Source organism: Polypterus senegalus, chromosome 14 (genome assembly GCF_016835505.1).
Source record: "Polypterus senegalus isolate Bchr_013 chromosome 14, ASM1683550v1, whole genome shotgun sequence".
Taxonomy (NCBI): domain Eukaryota; kingdom Metazoa; phylum Chordata; class Cladistia; order Polypteriformes; family Polypteridae; genus Polypterus; species Polypterus senegalus.
Window position 1 is genome coordinate 100,896,444 of NC_053167.1, and position 22,209 is coordinate 100,918,652.

A 22,209-nucleotide genomic window follows, 5' to 3' on the forward strand; every position below is an offset into this window, starting at 1 on the left:
CATCTTAGTATTTAAATTGTTCAAACAGCACTGTAATATAATAAATATAATGTATTCTGTGTCCTGTCGGCGTAAGAGAAAGCCCGTTTAAAAAGCACGTAGCGATTAACACACATAGAGAACATAGAAGAACACATAGAAAATGAGGCATTTAATGTGCTAATTTAGTTACAATGGGATCTGAGAAACTAGTAAATTAACATTGACTTTAAAATTAAGTTTACGACGTTCCACTTTAATGACAAATTAAACTACGAGATTAAAGTGGATATTTCAAGCTTTTTCTCACTATGTCCCTATTTTTTTTTTTTCTCTGTACCCTTTAAACTTTTGTCCGTACGCCATGTTTTAGTTTGAGTTCTACGCATGGTGTTATGCATGTGGCCCCAGGTATGCACTACTCTAAAATGTAATTGAGTGAGTTAGAAAGATGGATAGATATGTGGATGCTTTATATTGAAAGAGGTTCTGGATCTGGACATCAGAGGAACATGCTCCTCAGGTGCAAGCGGACTGTTGGAAGGAGTGGGATATTCATGGAGGAGCTAGCTTTAAAACAGCTACCTGAGGACTGCAGGTAAGGGGACATTGACACAACACTTAGAAGAGGACTTAAATCAGACATGTCTCCTGGTTACTGAAGTCCAGTGGCTTGGAGGTGTCACTAGTGAGCTGCAAATTGAATCCTGCACAGGTTGCCTCTGACCCAAGGTGAGATGGAGCTGGTTGGTGTGCACGAAGGGTCAAAGAGACAAGTAGCTGGGAGCATGGGACACCTCTGAAGATCTGAGGGATGGGCAGATACAGAGCTGAAGAGGCAAACAGTCCTTTTTTAGGACCACTCACCTGTAATTAGCGTTAAAGGATAATTCCAGTTCTGCGTCTCTTGCGCCCCCATGTCTTTACAATATTTACTGATTCAATCTGGTGTCACACTAAGGGTGTGTTCCATTCTTCTGCTTGATGCTTTGAGGGTAGGTTTCAGGCCATGGCTACCATACATTAGAATTAATTTGTTTCTAAAAGTTAATAAAGTGCTGGTTTATATTTGTCAATGTGTAGTGCTGTCCTGGAAGTTTTGTATAAAATTAAATTGAATTGAAAAATATTGGATTTATACAAGACTAGCAGTAACAGCATGTATCCATGGGTTTTAAGATCCAGACTTCTGTACTCCAGAATTAGAAACTTTCAGTGAGGCTGCATTAGTCAAGTTAACTGGCATCCAATACACAGATGTGCCAGATGGTTCAAGGCAGGGCTGTCTCGGCAGCATTTTAAACCTGAGTGTAGGTACTAAATGCCAGAAGAAGACTGAAAAGATCCAATAATGGAGGTAATGAAGAGCATGAAAAAGCTCTTTAAAGTGCGTTGTGGAAAGCGTTCTCAGAGTTATTAGACTAAAACTAGGTAGAATTTTTTTAGAAACACATCCACCTGAAAATTCAAAAACTGACTTTTTGCAGTATTTATTTAATCTTTTGTAGCACTATAGAATGCTTTGTAATGATGTTTACTGTGAATCACTGCATAAAATAAACTTTTGAGCAATTGATAGTCACTTTATACTGATGTTTTTGCAGCATCATCAAATAAGAACATTCATGCACTGGCAGGTTTTACAGCTAAAAGTAGAGCACTTTATTCCCTGATGTATCCAGCATGTCTCCTGCTTTTACCTAGCAAAAATAAAGCTATTATTTTTTTTTTTTACATTGACACAAGAACACATTTCCATTGTTGGTGCTTTTATTGAATCCCCACAACACCTGTTCACAAGTCACTGATAGCTGAGCTTTGCTTTCATTACTTTCCTTCAATAAGAAATGGGGTGGGGGGGCTGCAAATAGTTGTTGAACCCATCTTAATAGGTTTGCTCTAATGTAACTAGAGATTTCAAACATTTAAGGATGGTATTTATCTCCCAAGGGGCAGGGGCAGGAGTTGCTGCTTGTGTTAATTGTAAGTCAATATCTGCCGCTTTTTCCCTTTGCCGGACACTTTTCACATTGATAAGAGTATTGCCATGACAACAGCATGGTGATCATAAGAGTGACTTTGTTTTCATAACTTTGTAATGTCAGTTTTGATTAATCATATGCAGTGCACATAATATGTCATTTGCATAAAGATAAGATCTGTTATGTTTGTCCGCGCTACTGTTGCTGAAAGTAAAGCTGAATAATTTGCCTGATCACTGAAATGCTTCTGAGACAAACGGCCCTACCTTTTGTTTATGGCAGGGCTGTGAGGCGCTGGAGAACAATTTTGATGACATCAAACACACGACTCTGAGCGAGCGTGCAGCACTTCGAGAAGCAATGAGGTAAGGCTGGGTCACCATGGCAACAGTCACAGATGTGGTAAAGAAAAAAGTCATTCTTCATTATTGGGGGAACAAATGAGTTTATTGCCACTATTCAGCTCTCCTCTCAGAGGTATTAATTTGTCAGTAGAGAGGCTTCCCTTGGGCTTTTACTTTGGTTCTAAGGCTTCGACAATGCTAAGCCTCACTGCACATTAAAAAATGTAAATGTTTAATTTGTTGTTTAAAGTGCTTGTGGGGAGCATGACAAAATATTAGAATACACAAAGATAATGTCCGTGCTCGCTTTCACCTTTAACTGTTCGCATTTTGTGTGTATTAATTTTTAATAGGATTCAAATACAAGCAGAACTAACTTGGAATTATGTGAAAATACATTGACAACTTTCTCTTCTTGATATTTTTCCATGAGTTTTCTGTGTACAAGTGTCATCAGAATCAGTCCAACATCTAACAATATGGGCGTAAACATACAAGTTACTCTATTTGTCATCTGTTGACTATTACAATAATGAAAGAAGTCATTTGCTCTCTTGTTTTAACACCCACTTTTCATACAGAAGCTAAAAGCCAAACTTCCACTATAGATTTTTTTTCCATACTTTTTAAAGTATTTGCCCATATGATGTAAATTCCAACTATAAGAAGAATAGAAGATCCAAAAAGTAGCTTGTGTATGGTGGTGGCATCTTACAAGTACAAATCAGGTGTACCATTAAAAGGAAGACAAGTGGCATATTTTCTTTCATATGCAGTAATTTAATTAGGCACACACGGTAACATTAGGAAAATAAAACCATCCATTATGATGAATATATGTGGAAACACCGTGCATGTGCCTTTTCGGTTCTTTGTTCAATTACAGCAGATGGATGTTGTCTTCATTGAAACATCAGCTGCAGAAGATTTGATGTGTAGATTGCACTGCTAGCCATGACCTAGACAGTTAGAGTCAATCAGAGTGGGGTTAGCACATCTGAAGTCATGGCTGTGTCTTAATGATCAAGGTATGACTGGCATTGTTATGGCTCACAGAAGCTTAGATGAAAGCCACAGTTTTTATCCTAAATGTGTAATTTTAATAATGTAGGTGCTAAAATTTATCTTGGTTTTATTAGTGATTTTATTTTAGTTACCAGCGTTTGCTACATGGAGACCTATGGTGAACACAATAAAATAATTGAGATTTGCCTGAATTAGGCCAGATCACAAAATATTTATAATAATGAACTTTTATCAACCAAAATGAATAAATAAGGAGGGAAGAGTCAACAGGAGAAAACCAGAAGTGTACAAGTAATGTCTCTGTGTCATACTTGATCCTTTAATGGGAGGCTAAACTGAAGGAATTATGCGTTTTTACTGTTTCATAATTACTCCTTATTATCACCCACACATCCAAGAGCCCTGTCCTTCCTCAACTACAGTCACTTATACCCTGCAAGGAAGTAGTGATTTTTTTTTTATCTCTGAAGTGAAGGCTCATTCACCAACTAGTGAAGGGCTTTTAAAATTTTTTTTCGAATTTCATCAGTTTGTTCAATGCTAATAGCTGTTAACTGATAACATCTGATAATAGACAGTTCAACCTCTTGCTATATATGTAGTTTACTGTAGCAAGAAACATGTCTTACTGGACAAAATAGAAGATTAAAAAGAGTGAAAGATTCTAGCAGAATTTTTACAGAAAAGATGATTTGGATGAGAATCTGAAATTCATCTTAACAAAATTTACCAGTTAATTTTTTGCCTAATGTTTCCTAAATATAATCTAATTATGATCTGAAGTTGACCGTTACTTTGGGCCTGTGAACATAGACTATTTCAATTGTTAAAGATGAGTCGCCAAGGCATGGAAGACAGATGCATTAAATGTTGGTAATACAGATGACATCCTCTGAGAACGTGAAGAAGGGAGGTTGTGTTATTCTGATAGTCCCAAGCACAGTACACGATTCATTAGATGAACTCTGCTCCTGGTAGCTACAGGTTCTACAGTGCCTTCAAAAACATCCAGAACCATACAAGAACTTACAACTTAACATTTTCTTTTAATTCTGTAAAGGCACTGACAAGTTGCATCAGCCTGGGGATGAGTTGCCAACATTATGAGTTCACGTTCCTTCATTCAACTGAGCAGCGTCAGAGCCAGCTGCAGGAGAGCCTATAAAAAAGGCAGTCCTGCCAGGGTTGCATATTGTTATATTAGAGCCAGTGTTTATTCCCCTGCTTGTATTTATTTTCTGTATTTCTGCTGTTTGTGTAAATGTTGGATATTTGATTTATTTTTCATGCTTCTGTGTTATTTCCCTTTGTTTTGTTTCTTATTCATTAAGCATGTACTGCTCCTTTAAAGTTTATTTTTTTACTATTTTTTGAGTAATGAATTGCTCTTTTGTGTCCCTTATACTTTGTAGGTGGAGCCCTGTTAGGCGAGACCACCCTTATGTCACTGCTGAAGGACCACCCTCAGCATTTATCTTTCAAAGCTGAGAGCTGATCCTTCATCGGTCCATTGTATTTCACTGAGTGCATTTACCTGTGGATTGCGGATTTTCTGCTTTATTGGAATTTTTGCTTCCATATTTGCTTTTTGATATGTCATTGTTCACCTAGGATTGTCTGGTAGGCAACTTCATTTTTGCTCTTTTGAAATTTTCTAAATTAATATTATTTATAAAGATTCTGCTCTGGAACTTGTCCTTTCTAGTCAAGGTTCCTTATGGTTCCTTTGTGGTTTTTTTTGTGTATTTTACAGATTTATGGATATTATGAGAGTTTGTTTGGGACTTTGGAAGTCAGTTTCATATTTTGGGCTTAAGTAGAGAGAATGCTTCCAGAGAGGTCAAGAGGACAGAGTGTTTGGGGAGAGGCAGATTCTAGGCAGGCTAAGAATGCCTGGTCTTGTTTCTGGAGACTTTAGGAGGCTTCACACCCTCTTTGGTGTAAGAATGCACTCATATGAACACCTATGAATTCCAACTACTGCAGCAAACTACCTTAAAGAGTAAAAAGTAAGAATACTCTGGATTAGCACATGTGCTGTGCTACAACATGTGTTTTATATATCTATTGCAAATATACCTGAAAAAAGATTTGATGGAGAAATTATTTATGTGTCAGTAGATGCTTTACATTACAAAACTGTAATCTGCTGCCTTCATGTGTATTCAGATATATTAATGAATGTTTGTTTGAATGAAATTCTGTTGCTTTAACAGTAAGTCTTTCCATACTGCACACTGGTAAGAAGAGATTTTTTTATTTTCTAGTTGAAACAATATTTTCAGAGATTGTGTTCTAGTCAGTTTTTTCAGCTCTGACAAGTTGCCTCATTCCTTTTAATGAGGTTGATCTTCACAATAAGATGTTATCACCAGTAGTTTTCATACACAGGTAAACAGACTTGAGGTGGGAGAAATTCAGCTGAGTCAGTGGGTGATGTGATAGCAGGCTGCTTGCTGCTTATGCTTATCAACACATTTACAACACAAAATACGCTGATGGAGTGGTGCCAATGGATTTAATTTGGGCCAGGATTACAAGTTTTTTCATAGGCTTTGGTAAATCTATTGTTAAGCAGTGTGTGAGGAAAGAGGAAGAGTTTGAAGAGATGGCAAAAATCATGTCAACCATCTCTAGGTGGAACATTCTTGGTCGTGGAAAATTTATGTATGGTGTAAGTCTATCTCCAGTCCGCCACAATGTATCTTTAAATTGGTCCCTGTAAGACTATTCTCCCATGCCGATCAGGGAATACGCATATGGTGGGTGCTTAACTTTACATAAGAACAGAAGAAATTTAGCGGCAAAGGGAAACTGTTCAGTCCATCAAATTTATTTGTTTTGTAAATACATAAGCCACCCCAATGTGTCATACAGATGCGTCTTATAAGTTGTCAAGGTTTTTGCTTCAACATTTCTCAGTAGTTTGTTCCAGATTCCCATTACTCCTTGCTTAAAGAAGTGCTTCCTGGTTTTAGTCCTAAATGCAGTTCCTCTTAATTTTCACTGGTGTCCTCAAGTATGTGAGGAACTCCATCCATCCATTTTCCAACCCGCTGAATCCGAACACAGGGTCACGGGGGTCTGGTGGAGCCAATCCCAGCCAATACAGGGCAGGAACCAATCCCGGGCAGGGTGCCAACCCACCTCAGGACACACACAAAGCCCAATTTAGAATCGCCAATCCACCTAACCTGCATGTCCTTGGGAGGAAACCAGAGCGCCCGGAGGAAACTCACGCAGACACGGGGAGAACATGCAAACTCCACGCAGGGAGGACCCGGGAAGCGAACCTGGGTCTCCTAACTGCGAGGCAGCAGCGCTACCACTGCGCCACCTATGTGAGGAACTCTAACACGGAAATTATTTTGCTGGATCTACTATAAGAGTACCTTTAAGAATTTTGAAGAACTTGATTAGGTCCTCTGCTCGACACTAAACAGGTTTAAGTCTCTGAACTTTTCAGATTAGGACATGTCCTTAGGTCAGGGGATGCACTTGGTTGCTTTCCTCTGCACAGCTTCAAGTGCTGCTAAGTCTTTTTTGTAGAGTGATGACCAGAACTGCACAGCTTTGTTGGTACCCTTTAGAGCTCATTGAAAAAGTTCTACTGTATATGCCTCATGAAAAGTGATAAAATGTAAAGCAAGTGTCCCAGATGATGGTCATTGAGTGAAAGCAAGTGTGAAAAGAGATAAAATATTGCTTATTCTACAAAGATATTCTGAAATGACCTGAGCACTTTTCTTGATACCCCTAGAAATAAATCATAAATACTGTAATTGGATTAGATTTTTTTAAATTAGCTGTTTTTAGTATCACATGTTTCCATTTGTGTAATCAGTCATTTAGCCTGTTTAAATGGAGAAAAGTTGTCACTGTTTGGTATTATCATGGGTTCCACACACAACCTGGAGCAGAGAAAGCAAATGAGAGAGTTGTCTGAGGAGATCAGAAAGAAAATTATAGACAAGCATGTAAAAGGCAAATTTTATAAGACTTTCTCCAAGCCTCTTGATATTCCTTTGACAGCAGTTGCACATATTATTAAGAAGTTTAAGGTCCATGGGACTGTAGGCAACCTCCCTGCATGTGGCCTTATTGGAAAATCAACCCCGCAATGGGCAGAAGGATAGAGAAAATGACAAACAAAAAATCAAGGACAACTTTCAAAGAGACACAAGTTGAACTCCAAGGTCAAGGTCCACCAGTGTCTGCTTGCACCATTCATTGCTTTTTGGAATGACTGTGGGCTCTGTGGGACAAGTTGAAAGAAAAGCATAAAAATTCCAGAATATTGACAAGCTGGAATATTTCTAGGAGAATGTCCGTTGGACAGATGAGACAAAACTGGGGCTTTTGGCAAGCTATATGTCCACAGAAAAATGTAAGCTTTCAAAGAAAAGAACACCATATTAAAATAATATGTTTTTTTATCCATTTTATAAACTGTTCCACTAATTAACAAAGAATATTAGCCTGGGGCTGGAAATTTCTGTTGGCATGTTATTCCAGATTTTAGGCTTTCAGCTTCATAAGAATTAGATGATGATGGTCATGTGAACCTCACCACTTCTTTGATCGAAGTTTAGAAAACTGGAAAAAGAACAGCAGAGAAAGTTGTATGGAATTATATAATTAAATGCAGACACTCATTTGAAGATCCATAAGGTTATGATTTGGAGTGTAGGTGCATAACAGCAGAAGGCAGCCTCAACTTCTTTTAAGTTTAGCTCTTGGAATTAGGAAATATAGGATGATTTGGAGTGTAAGATCAAAGGTAGATTAATTAAGGCTTTGTAAACCATAAGCAGCATTTTAAAGTCAATTCTAAATGACATGGGTAACCAATGTAGCGATATCAAAATTGGAGAGATGTGCTCAAATTTTCTTTTCCTAGTTAAGATTTTGGCAGCTGCATTCAGCACTAGTTGTAATCGATTGATGTCTTTTTGGGTAGTCCTGAGAGGAGTGCATTGCAGTAATTTAGTCAACTCAAACTAATTTTTCAGCATCTTGCAAAGTTATAAGGGGTCTAATTTTTGCTATATTTCTTAAGTGAAAAAATGCTGTCCTAGTAATCTAATTAATATGTGATGTAAAATTTAGGTCAGAGTCAATAATCACCCCTAAATTATTTACCTCTGTCTTAACTTTCAAGCCTAATGGATCAAGTTTATTTCTAATATCCTCATTATATCCGTCTTTGCTAATCAGTAAGATTTCTGATTTCTCCTTATTTAGTTTGGGAAAATGACTACTCATCCATTCAGAAACACAAATAAGACATTGTGTCAGTGAGACAAGATAGTCAGGGTCATCAGGTGCTATTGATAAATACAGTTTTGTATCATCAGGATAGCTGTGGTAGCTCATGTTATGCCTTGAGATAATCTGACCAAATGAAAGCATGTAAATCGAAAAGAGCAGTGGACCCAAGATCCTTGTGGGACATCATGTGTCTTCGAAGTACTGTATAATTACTACAACTAACAAAGAATTTTCTACCTGTCAAGTAAGACTCAAACCAATTTAAGCACTGCCAGAGAGGCTAACCCACTGGCTATAGCGATTTATAAGAATGTTGTGATCGATGGTATTAAATGCAGCAGTAATATCTAAGAGGATGAGAACAGATACACAGTCCCAAAAGCACTCCAAACACAAAACACAACCCTTTCTTCTCAAACCACCACTCCTCCCTGGCAACCTTGTCCTCTTCCTCCCGATTCTGGCCCCGAGTGGTGGTTGCCAGCCCTTTTTATAGCCCACCCGGAAGTGTTCCAGGTGTTTGACCACCTGGTTCCAATTGCCCTTCCGGGTGGGGCTGAAGAGGTGTCCAGCTGGGCTGTGGAATTCATGCAGCACCCCCTGGCAGCCACCCCAGCTCCCAACTGGGCTTTTAAAAACTCTATCTCCTATGGAGTCCTGCGGGAGGTTGAGGCATCTCTGCCGGCCAGGGAGGCTGCCACCAAGTGGCCCAGGGGAGGTATTGAGCTTCCCATGGTTGCTCCCCCGGAACATATGCAGCAGAGGCGTCCCGGTCTGTACAGGCAACAATAATATCTCAACACTATCAAGACATTCTGGAGAGAAGCACACTGTCCAATGTCAGAAAGCTCTGTCTAAGTCACAGGTTGTGGATCCTCCAACAGAATATTGACTCAAAACACTTAGCTAAAAGCATCGAGGAATGGCTAAAACCAAAACATTGGACTATTCTGAAGTGGCCTCCTGTGAGCCCTGATTTGAATCCTATTGAACATTTATGGAAATAACTGAAACGTGTAATCTGGTGAAGGCCCCCTTCAAACATCAAGAGGAGTGGGCAAAACTTCCTGTAGACAGGTGCAGAAGTCTCATTAGAGAACTCTAGGAATTGTTTGTTTGCGATTTTTGTTAAATATGGAGTATAAAGTGATGGGTGCCAATTACTTTCATCAGTTTCAAGTTATTTCAGATACAATTATGGGTGCTTTATTTTTCATGGAGGGGTGGTCCCAACATATTTGTCCACATCTGTATCCTCTAGATGTGGTCTCATCTTGTTCATTATATAGTCTTAAACACATTTAAACACATATGGTGTTTTATTTTATAGGCTGGGTGGTACAGTGGGTAACACTGCTGCCTCGCAGTTAGGAGACCCGGATTCGCTTCCCAGGTCCTTCCTGTGTCCAGTTTGCTTGTTCTCCCCGTGTCTGCGTGGGTTTCCTCCGGGTGCCCCAATTTCCTCCCACAGTCCAAAGACATGCAAGTTAGGTGCATTGGTGATCCTAAATTGTCCCGTGTGTGTGCCCTGTGGTGGGTTGGCGCCCTGCCCAGGGTTTGTTTCCTGCCTTGCACCCTGTGTTGGCTGGGATTGGCTCCGGCAGATGCCTGTGACCCTGTAGTTAGGATATAGTGGGTTGGTAAATGGATGGATGGATGGATTTTATAGGCTTCACTTTGCTTTAGTTTCAAAGGCTTCATTTCTTCGGTCTTAAGTTTTAGTTTGCACACCAGGTTTTTGGAATTAGTCTACTTGCTTGTTTGTCTAGCTCTTTTTATATCCTTTTTTCTTTACTGTCGGTTCTGTTATCGGAGATTGTGAAAACAATTGTTTATATACTGTATTTCTGGTGTGATACATGCATTATTTCTGTTTACTGTTTATATTATGTTTTGCTTTTGAGAACAAAGATATTCTTTTATATTGCTAAATTGCAATGTATATTTTCAATTTGTTGTCATTATATCTGAGTACTGTACAATGAAATGTATTCATTGCTAGTCCCGTGGGTGCAGAAACATCAAGCATGTAGTGACAATGCAGTACACAGTACAATAACATAAGGCAACAGACACAAATCATTAACCATAACAATAATTATGTACTAGTAAAAGTGCTTACAGTGTGCAACAAACAATAGAAGTACAGTATCTTAGCTACACAATGGTCATTAACAGCAGACCACACACTGTGCCTGAAAAGTAAAACAATGCAGCACAAATAAAGCTAAGTTAATAAGACGTTCAGACATTTTGGTAGTTCATGTGTCTTCCAAAGTCTGGGGTGTTATAGGCACAAGTCATGTTAAGATGACATTGTATATAATTTAGTAGACCGATGGCCTGGGGATAAAAACAGTTTGCAAGACTGACAGTGTAGCACTAAATATTTCAATATACCTGTAAGCTTGCTAGGTGCCATTGAGACAAACAGTCTGTTGCTTGGGGTTTTTTGGGTTTAGGTGATGGATTTGCATTCTTCAGACATCTCTTAACAAAAAGCTTCTGCAAGGACAAGCATGTGGCTGTAGTTAAGAACTTCACATTTTTAATCACCTGCTGCAGGTCTACGTGGGCTCCCACAAAGCCATACCCTACTAGGATGCAGCTGGTCAGTAGGTACTCTGCTATTCATCAGTAGAAGTTTTATCTGGATCCAGAGGAGCAGATTGACTTTCCTCTTCTCCTTACATGTCATATTTACTTTTAACAAAGAAAGAATCAGAAAGAACATGTATGTGACAATTTCATTGACGTTTCATTGGTCTTAATCAATTGTTTTTTGCAAACTATTTTTGTATTAAATAATCTACTTTTGAAGAAAATATTCTCTGTATAATATGTCATTAATTGAAATGTTCCCTTAAAAATTCAGTGCATGAAATAAACAGGTTGCATGTCAGGGATCAGACAACCATCAATCACTCTAATTCTTTCTCATTCACTAGTCCTGCCTTTCCGGTGTAATATACTCAGTTACCCCAATTGAATAGTAAAAAAACAAAAAACAACCAGTTTTAAGAATTCTTGTCATTTAATCCAATGATAGAATCGATTATCTGATTCTCAGAATTACACTAAAAAAATTCACCCATTTATGGCACAGCCTCATCACTGTCCCAGCACTGCCCTAACAGAATTGTGCCTTTGATTCTTAATGGCTCTCTCAATCCAGCCTACATTGGGACTGCCACTTCTAGCAGCTCTTCTCTATGGCTTGACATGGGTGAAGGATTCCAGAAATGTGAATATGCTAGATTTTTTAAAATGATCATAAAAGTCATCATGTCAGCTTTGAGGAGTGTCCAAATGCTCTTTCATAACTTTAGTTCTCTGTAAAGTCACAGTTACTGGAAATGCCACTTCAGTGAATAAGGGACTCAGATTTACAAAAAAAATCTTATTTCAAAGTTATTATGTAATGTTTTTTTTTTGTTTGTTTTCTCTGTGTTATGGAAATGTTATTACAGCATGCCATTAAGTAAAAAAAGTATATACTGTACACTCTCTTTTAATTCTATGGCTTTCCATATCAGGACATATCTACCAATCATATACACCTCATCATGCCCTAAAAGTGGTTAACTTTGATTTTGGGAGACAAATACAACATAAGAAATTTAACTTTTTTATTTGATGAAACACAGATGCCATGTGTGAAAACGTAATAATTCAGATGCTTATCAAACCACCTTTAGCAGCAACAACTCAAAATGACCTGTCTTCATCATAAGTCTTTCCGTCTCTTAGATTGTATAGAAGAAACTTGTTGCACTCATCCTTAAGTATGAATATACCTAATATGTTTAGGTTTTACTTAATTCCAGAAACTGTTTGAAACTCTGAGATTGGCTGACTTATTCATGCAATTCTAAGCCTGCCTGTTTTTACTGCAGAGGATTGTTTTTATGTGTAAACAAGAAAAAAAATACTATGAAATATTCTTAAGACATATTTGATATGCTTTCTGATAAATACTTGATTTTATTTGACAGTTAACTATTACTATTTTCAAACTCCAGCCAATAGTATTGCTGGGATAAGTTACTTTCTGGGGTCCACGGTTTTTTACAGACAAGCTCACAGCTTATTGACCAAGGCCATCATGCTGGCCATGACCTGTTGAGTATATTATTGGATTCCAATGTTGTTAGCATTTCTAGTCTCAGTTACTATGGGCAGGAGTGCTGGCTTGGCAATGAAACAGCAGCAGCAAGTACAACAGTTAGAAACTGAGAAAGATAATACAGAGGTAGGGTAGAAACAGTTGATATTTTTGTAAAACTGCAACAGAAGACTGGCACAATGGGGTTTCATTCATCACAATCAAACAAGGACCTTTACAGATCTGCCCAGAAACAGACCTGACCCTAAACTCAGCTGGCAGGCTTCAAGGCCTACTCCAGCCCAAAATGGGCTCAGGCTTTACAAGTCCAGCAATCCCAGGCAAGAATCCACAAAACAGAAGCAAAAATGTGACAAAAAAGAAACTCCAAGCAGTGCTTACAAGACAAAGATCTGAACTCTACAAATACCAGTGAGTCTCTGAAAGACCGTAGAGCTTGGTTTAAAAAGTAGGCCTACAGGCCAAGGATGGTTGTACAGAGACAAAGTCAAAGTGGACCCACCTGTTGGGGTTCTGCCCACAGAAAACAAAGAAAATTCTCATTAGACATATCTATGTAATACATAGTAGTAAATAAAATGTAAAGAAAACGGTTTTATCAAAAATTACAAAATGATTAAAAATGCAGGAAAATTACTGAATAAAACAGAAACAAAAACCAGGAGCAAACTCTGATTGAATCACAATAGTAATGATTGCCATGATTGTTTTTGTGAGCAAATAAATAACAAATGTATTTTAATTGCACAGCTACTCAGCATGTCTCATCAGGTTATGTCAGACTAAAGTAGTGAATCTTCAGTCCAGGTTTAAATGCTGAAACCAAAGGGGATTTCTTACACAAGCAAGGAAGATCACTCCACTTCATTAAGACCCTAAAGCTGAAAGCTTAACATCCAACATTTTTAATAATTTTGGTCTCTTATGATCCTAACGAACAGTCTGCCAAATCCATCTTTATTTGTAACAAAGGATTTAATTTTTTTTTTTCAAAATTCACTGGAAGCCTGCGTAAAGACTTAAGAGCAGGGGTTATTGATTATACTTATAGCTCTAATAATGATTGTTGCCACAGCATTTTGAGATAAGTGAAACCTACAAACAGATAGATTTGAAATTCATGTAAACAACACATTTCGGTAATCAGTTCTAGTAGAAGTAAATATATGAATTAAGTTCTCTGTGTCTCCCTTACTTAAGTATTAAGGGAAAATCGGGGTTTTAGGTAGTGTTGAAGTATTTATATATATATGCAGACTATAGCAAACTTCTCACTTGCTTTCCCAGCTAATATGCAACAAGCTGTGCAATAATTGTGGTAAAAACTTGTGTCAAAGATAAAGATTAAATTGTGTGTTGACACTGTATAACTAATATTTAGGCCTTCTGAGTTAAAAAGTGACATAACCTGGTTATTGGTTGAATCAGCCACAAAAATTAATACTTTTTCGGCTTTTAAAAACCAAGTTAATCCAGTTAATAAACTCATTAACACAAATAATTAATGCCAGAATGCCAGAAAAGATTAAATAATTTTGATCTTAAAGAAAAATATATTCTAGCCATGTTTCATCTGCATACAAGTGAAAGCATGTAAAAAGGAAACAGTAACAGTCTCACAACTGATTCTTGAAGAACATCATGAATGAGAGCAGTTAATGACGTCAAAGGATGTCCAGAAAGAACATAATACAGTAATTGTAGTGCTGGGCGGTATGACCAAAATTCTATATCACGGTATTTTTCAAGATTATACCGGTTTCATGGTATTCAACGGTATTTTTTTCCCGTGCATGTGTGGATGTTAACCACCTTTTCCACTGCAATTGCTTCAGTAGACTGGCTAAGAATGACCTACTCCACTGTCATGAGAATTGTACATTGTACAAAAAAACATTTTAATGTGCACACAAGTATTATTACAGGTTTGCATGGCTCCATAAAGTGATAGTTTTCAAGGGGGTGGCACTAATGAAGAGAAGGAATCACATTGCATGACAGTTGCAGTCAAAATATTGAACCTTTTTATTAAACAAATTTTGTTAACAACTTAAACTATAATTTTGACAACATATTTTCAACAATCCAAAGAGGCATTTAGACTTAGTAAAATATCCAGAGATGCTTTTCAACAGTTGTATTGCACCAAACATGTCTTAGAAAAGGAATAAATAGTAAATATTTTTTGTAAACCATCTACACTTTCTGTTCTTGTTAATAATCTCTGTCCTCTGACACGTTAGCTATATGGATTGTGATGGTGTTGGTTCTCTCGATCCACCGCTTGCTTTTTTTGTCGTATGCATTACCTCTATCAAACGCGTCTACAAATGATGTCTGACTCGAGTGTCCTCCAGCTTTTTCAGTTTTATCTGAGGACGTGGAGAGCGCCAATCTTAGTTCCATAAATTCATGGCACTTCAAAGCATGTTCGCGGCTAAGGTGGTGCAGCAAATTGCTTGTGTTGACAACTTTAGCACAACAGCATTTATAGTAAATAGTTGTTTAGTCCATATCCGACCTTCTAAAACCAAAGTATCTCCAGACAACAACAGACATGGCTCCTTTTTTTGGCAAAAGTTCTTCTGTGTCATCATGTTCAACTTTATCGTCTGCTACAGCTTCAGTCTGAGAATGTTCTCTGTTCATTTTCACCGCTCAATACCTCCACTAACGCGTGTACTCCATTGCATGTGTGTTTAGCGGTGTAGCAGTGAAAAAGGTCCCTCTTTAAACAGTTTCCCACTGTGCCACGTTCCGAACATTGTTAGGCTATTTAAGCCAGTGTTGTGGTATAGAAAAATCCATATCATAATAAAAATAAAAAACGGTTTTCGGTATGAACCGGTATACCTCCCAGCATGAAGTAAATGTAGTGTTTCTTTAGTTTAGAACACTTTAAAATGTCATTGAAATGATAAGTCAGTGCTGTGTCTGCACAGTAACTGGTGCAAAAGCCAGACAGAAGCTTCACAACTAAGCTGCAATGAGTAAGCTGAGACTGAAACTGCACCAAACATTCAAGCAATTTACAGACAAAAGGTAAATAGGTCTGTATTTATTAAGCATATTTGGGTTAGAACTTTTTATTATTATTATTATCATTAAACTAATAGAGACACTAGTGTATCAAGAACTGTGTCAGTAATAATTATATTTATAATGCTAAGAATGGATGCTACCAGAGCCAGCTGTTTACTGTTTTCATGATAGCAAGTCTAGGGGACAGAAACAAGATTTCAGTTTAGAAATGAATGCGGTCTTCTTCTGTTATAAAGTTAAAATTGTGAAGGCAGTGTGTGTGCAATGGAAAATGGGTTTTGCACAGCAATATTAAGTCTGCAAGAAGACTGTGGGACTTATTTCAATTTTGTCATTAATATTTAGGATTTTTTACATGATAGATCAAATTTCTCAAATGTCAAATTAGCAACTGCTCCAAACAATGCACAAGTATTATTTCAATTTCTGCCAATTGGTACAGAGAGCAGACAGATAAAATGGCGTATGTTTATCTTTTAACACTGTGTGTCCATGACGTGTGTGGGAAAACAGCTTTGTTTCTCTCAGTCGCCAGTCTGTTTTAGGTTCTCGAGTACCCTCCTTAACCAGGGTGAGTTGCTGTGTGCTGTAATCACCATTGTTTTGAATTATGTTACTCTATCTAAGGCTTCTTTTAGAGATGCATTATAATTATATGTCAGCCATTCCCTGTTCTCCAGAATTATGTTTGAGTTTCTCACACTTTCCACAAATTAAGAGTTGAAGTAAAGATGTCTCAATGTTCTTGTTTTAATTTCTGATATTATAGGAGTGGGAAGAACATTTCAAAAGTAATTATGTTGTAATTAGAGAATGTTTTATTCATTTTCTTCAGTTTACATCCAAGAAATTTTCACATTTAGTTAATTTTATACAGCTTTCTGAAAACTGAGTCAACTGAATGCGGAGGAAACTTCATACACTGTAACTTGAAGTACAATTAATGTACGATTACCGTAACAAGCACAAAATGTTCAGCCTTCTAACAGTATGCACATGATACAACAAGTTTGCCATCTTTTGACTTTTCACATTTATTTGCCTTACATTTCAGTTTTCAAAACACAAGATGTGGTTTTAACAATGTATCTAATCTATATTGTACAGCCACACTGTTTATTTACTATTGTAAAGGAGCCAGTTTGTTAGAACATAAAAAGTCAAGATGTGAGCACCTGGGACTTCTAATTCCCTTCAGGAAGATAGGAAGTAGAGGCAAAAAGCGGTTGACTCTGGGTTTGAAATGCACATTTTTACAGCAATAGCAATGTAGGAAATTGCAGGTCAAAATAGCTGTGTGATGCTGGACACTTTGATCCCTCAGTAATCCTACGTCCAGTGACCATTAAGAAGAGGGAGGCAGGTATAAATTATGGATCCACCTTTGACCTGATGCCACTCAGTTAGTCAGTCCGTAGCTTACAAAGACAGTTTTTCCTGCATTAAAACAATGAAGTCTTCTGATTTCTGACTTGTTTCTTCACCAAGCAGCAAAAAACTAACATCTTTCAATTTAAATGAGTTAAATAGTTTCAATGTGAATTTCATTGTAGATTGTCAGTGCTGTTTTGCCTTCACCACCTCAACTGGATGATTAGCCTGGGACCATAGCTCTATGTCAGTGCACTCCTACTAATGCTCTGCGTTCTAATAATTGTATTCAGTTTTTTCATCCCCAAAAATATATTCATAGTTCTTTTTTTTGGCATTAAGTAGAAGATGATAAAGTACATAAAGTATTATCTATATTTTTGAAGTATTTCACCCTTCCATTCATTTTCAGAATTGTCCTAATCATTTTAAGGTTGTGGGGGATTAAGCCTATCCCAGCATCATTTGACACAGACAGGCTTTCTGTATTCCCTCTGAAAACTAGAATGAGTTTTTAGTTCGTCCAGTTTATTACATAAAGACTACACATTCACTGGCATTGCATTCAGAAGAGGAATATGTTGGATTAATTGTTGCCTCCTCAGCCACAAATGAGCACCTTCATGTCTGCTTGGTTTACATGTCCTGCGTTTTAGGCGTTGATAAAAGCTTTCCTTCTATTAAGAGCGGGAAGCTTAAGAAGCAGCTCTGTTGGTACTGTGCCTGTATTGAGCAGATTTCATGGCAATAAGAGCTTGTGGCTGTAATAAATTCTCTCAGGTAGAAAATAAGATACATCCAAATGAGAGCAAGTGAAGTGAAAATGTATGCGCAACATAATAAAAACAAATAAAAGTAGCAACTCTATAAAACCTTCAGTGATAAATATCTACCTTTATCCCCTTTCAGAACACAAAGCAGTGATTAAAAGTTAATCGCAACAAATAAAAAGCATTTGAAAACTTAGATAAGGACAGAAATGAACATACCTCATGCCAGTCGTGACTAGACCTAAGTCTTTGAGATATACTGTAGGAGGAAAACTGCAACAAAATATACATGATGGCATGGCTGGGACTTCAACTGAAAAGCCATGAAAATGTGAGGTAGTAATCCTAACCACTGCTCCACTGTTCTGCACTTGATCATGTATTGCTCGGTTATTAGCAAGTGTCATTATTATGTATTGCTCAATCAATACTGTGTTCAGCTTGGGAACATCTTTTGAATTTGAAGCTGGTGGCCTCCTTAAGACCACAAAAGTTTGAAGAATTTACTTTTTATAAGCTTTCAGCAGCAGTTGGTAGCCCCCTATACAGCTGATCTTGCTTTTTAAGTCTTGCTTTACACAGATGCATCATTGTGGAAACTTTGTAAATGGTACCTCGTCTAGGTTATTTTGTACCCCCACACGCACACACACATACACACACAATAAATCCATTATTATTTTTGCATTTGATGGCACATGTGACTTTACTGTACCTAGAGGTAATTTTCACATGTAAACTGAATAACGCTACTCACATTGTAATGCCTTTTAATTCATTTAATTAATGTAACCAAAATAAATCCACAGAAGACATGATATATTTTGCACTGATATTGTACATATCAGACACCCTGCATAGTATGCAGATGACTGGTATTATTTTTAGAGAAAGTCTTATTATTATTATTATATTTTGGTGTGAAACAGTGCATGCAGGGCACTAACTGAATGCTCTTTATTCTTTTTCTGAATGCACATCAGTGATATGTGTCACAGAGTGACCCTGATGCCTCCTTTTTTCATTACACGTTGATTGATTTGCATAGGAAATGCAATACCAGAATAGCATTGCGCATTTGAAAATATAGCTAGAGTCAGGAGGCTTACTGGGTGAGCAGGTGATATTTTAGGCAATATTCTTTACTAGAAGAAGTAGATTTGTACAGTAATAATACAATATATAATTATATCTGAATTTTCCAATATCTTCTTTTAGTTAGCTCAATATAAACTTTTTATCAACCTCTGAAGATTTGTTTTGGAGATAAGTATGACTTTTGAGATCCTTTTTATACAACCTTTATTTACTATTCAAAATATTATTGTTTTCATATGGGAAACACTACTGCATTTGAGGTTTTTGATATGTATGTCGAAGTCATCATGCACATATTGTATGTGATGAGATTAAGACATATTGTCCTATTATATTGTAGTGACCCCACCATAACATGTTGGAAATGGAAGACACAGCAGGACAAAGAAATGCTTGCAGAACAGTTTACTCTTAGGAGTTAAAAAAAAGAAATACACGAATGTAAAACAAAATGAGTGACATTCAACCTGATCTATTTTTAATTATCTATGAACCTCTCATTGTTATGGCCAAGAGAGACACTGCCAAAGGAAACTCCAGTTCCACACACATAACTTACCTCCAGTTCTGAGCGCTTCCCTCATCTCTCTAACCCACACCTTCTCGTTGTCCCTCAAACCATCTATAAATCCCCGCCTCTCTGTTCAGGGTACCACCCCTTTTCTTCCTTTTTTTGCTGTCAATCAAATCCCCGAAGTCAGACCTCTACACTGCTCTCCACCCTCCCTGTTGGACCCAACAGCCGTCTCTCCTCCAGGCTTCACCCCGCCTGGAATGCCACAATATATTTATTTCTTCTCTAAATAAAATGTAATTGCCATGCATGGTGCTTCTTATTTAATCCCAGTTAATTGAGGCCACTGTATACAGCAGAGCCACCATCTTTCAAAAGCTGTTAATCTCTTGGAAACATACATTGTCATTATTTATAAACATTTTATGACCAAATCCATACTCTAGGTTCCTCCACTAAAAGTACTGCTGACTCAATTATCATAATATTCCCAAGCTGCATAATTCAGTTCATGGTCTTGAAGGCTGAAGACTATCCTGACAGGAATTGATACAAGATACAGCACCTGTCCATTGCAGAGCTCAGTCATGAATTCCCATACAAGGAAATTGAAAATCTATAATGCATATCACTGAATTGAAAACCAGAAAAAAATACAATGCAGGCATAGGGAGAATGTACAAAATCCATTCGGATAAGAACTTGGAGCCCGATTTAAGCCCAGGACACTGGATCAGCGGTGCTGCCAGCTCAATTATATACAAACATTAAAGCATACAAACGTAAAAAATGGAGGAAAATCTGTTTATGTATTGTTTGTGTGCAATCTCTAAAACCTGTGTAAAATATTTTCAAAGATTATAATATTAAAGTTTGTAATTCAGCATTTATTAAAATCAGAACTATAAATTCTGACTCATTGTCAGCCTGGCATTCTGGGTGTGTAAATTCAGAAGCAATAGGGGACAGAAAACGTACAAAGAATCTGTTTTTGGTCTAAATTTACACTGAAATATTGTCACCAGTAAGCAAAATGCCAATTGCAATCCTGTAGTTTTACTGTTTTAATAGTCTACCTGTAGACAGATGAATAAATGCACGGTGAGTCCCAAAAGTGTTGGGATGCCAATGGGGTCACCTCTTTTATTTCTTGCACAAGAATACAGTATAACTAAAATTGGTGTTTGCAGGCACAAAACAAGAATAATGACTACACAGCTGGCTTTCAACTCTGTAAGGCTGTCAGTCCTTTATTTGGTTCGGGTCTAAATATGACGCCAACATTATGAGTCGTCATACTTTTCTAACCCTTTGGCTGGAAGGGGCAGGTGTAATTTCTCTTAAGGGTGTCTTCTCTTTGTTGCAGAGGAAGACAAGATAAGACTGTTAGCAACGGTGCCCTCTGTTGCCCCAGAGGGGTATTGTTCCTCTAGCATGCATGTGTGATGCAAACTATTATAAATTAAACAAAAGAAGAGATCTTTGTTTAATGGCCGGGTGGAGTCATGGCTCAATAAAACTTCTTAAAATTGCTTAATTTTACCAGGCACTCTCAGCATTGGCATCATTTTTGGTCAGAGTGGGATAATTGTTGTAAATCATAGAAAAAGTCACCTATAAATTCTTAAGACTGCAATAAAGTCATACACTGGTAGCTGTCTAGAGAAAGCAAGCACATTCTTAGATCAGAAGAGTGCTAAAGTGGGTATTAAATGTATTGTGTCTGCCAATTCAGTGCCACTCATTGATTACTCTATTTATCAAACTTGGATTGTGTCTGAGCAATAATGGACTTTATAAGACAAGCATTGAAGAAAAGCACTTTTGGTTATGATTCAAATCATATTTATTTTTATTTGAATTCTATTGCAATAGATGTATAGTTATTTAAAAATAAAAAATGATTAATGTTACCATTTCTTGTTTCTTTAGATGAGCAAATATAGCAAAGTGAGTATCAGTCATAAAAATAGAAGAAAAAACATTATTTAATGTCATGTCTATCCATTTAATATATCCTGGAAATGATTTACTCTTTAAGGATCTCTGTATTGAAAAGCTGTGACACACAAAATTGTGACTTTTTAATTTCAATTTGTTTTGGATTTTTGGAATTTTGGATTTTACATTTTTACATTTTTGCTGCCAGCTTTATGGATTCACATGAGACGAGTTTGGATTTCATCGTCACAAAAGGGAACTCTTTGCATTTCAGTGCATTCATAACCAGGCAGTGTTGTCATGAAGTGGAACTTAAATTTGCATTTGGGAAGTAGGAATCCACTGCAGCACTGATTGATTGATTGATTGATTGATTGATTGATCTTTATTTGTCCCCAGGGGAAATTTGGCAAGATTCTTCTTTCTTAATGTGATTTCTCTTCTACAAAAAACACACTTCTCAGAATATCTGTGTCCTAGATTATGATCATTCGTATTTATTTATTGATTTATTTTTGTGTGGAGGTAAACATCTCCACCATGTCACTAACTGTAAAGAAATTTTTATACCAGGTTGAAAATGCAATAATGGAAAACATTTAAAAAAAATTTAATTGTAAGGACTTGAGAAGATACATTGCTTTTTGCAGAGGCTAACATTTTTCAGATGATTTCATTTTGTAGGAATGGCAATTTTTATTTACTGCAGTAACTTTATGAAATTGTGGGCATTTAGGTTAATAAC

The 22,209-nt window shown here is 37.1% G+C and overlaps 1 protein-coding gene across 3 annotated transcripts in view; it reads left to right on the top strand.

Annotated features, from left to right (window-relative positions):
• Positions 1 to 22,209, top strand: part of LOC120514913 (dihydropyrimidine dehydrogenase [NADP(+)]-like) — a 1,294,590-nt gene that overhangs the window by 215,722 nt on the left and 1,056,659 nt on the right. For 2 of the 3 annotated variants that reach the window (XM_039735551.1, XM_039735552.1), the window contains exon 3: positions 2,244 to 2,326. The exons of the other annotated variant lie outside the window; for it this stretch is intronic. In XM_039735551.1, coding sequence (XP_039591485.1) covers positions 2,244 to 2,326 — 83 coding nt within the window. The remainder of the gene's footprint in view (positions 1 to 2,243; positions 2,327 to 22,209) is intronic. 3 annotated transcript variants of the gene reach the window in all.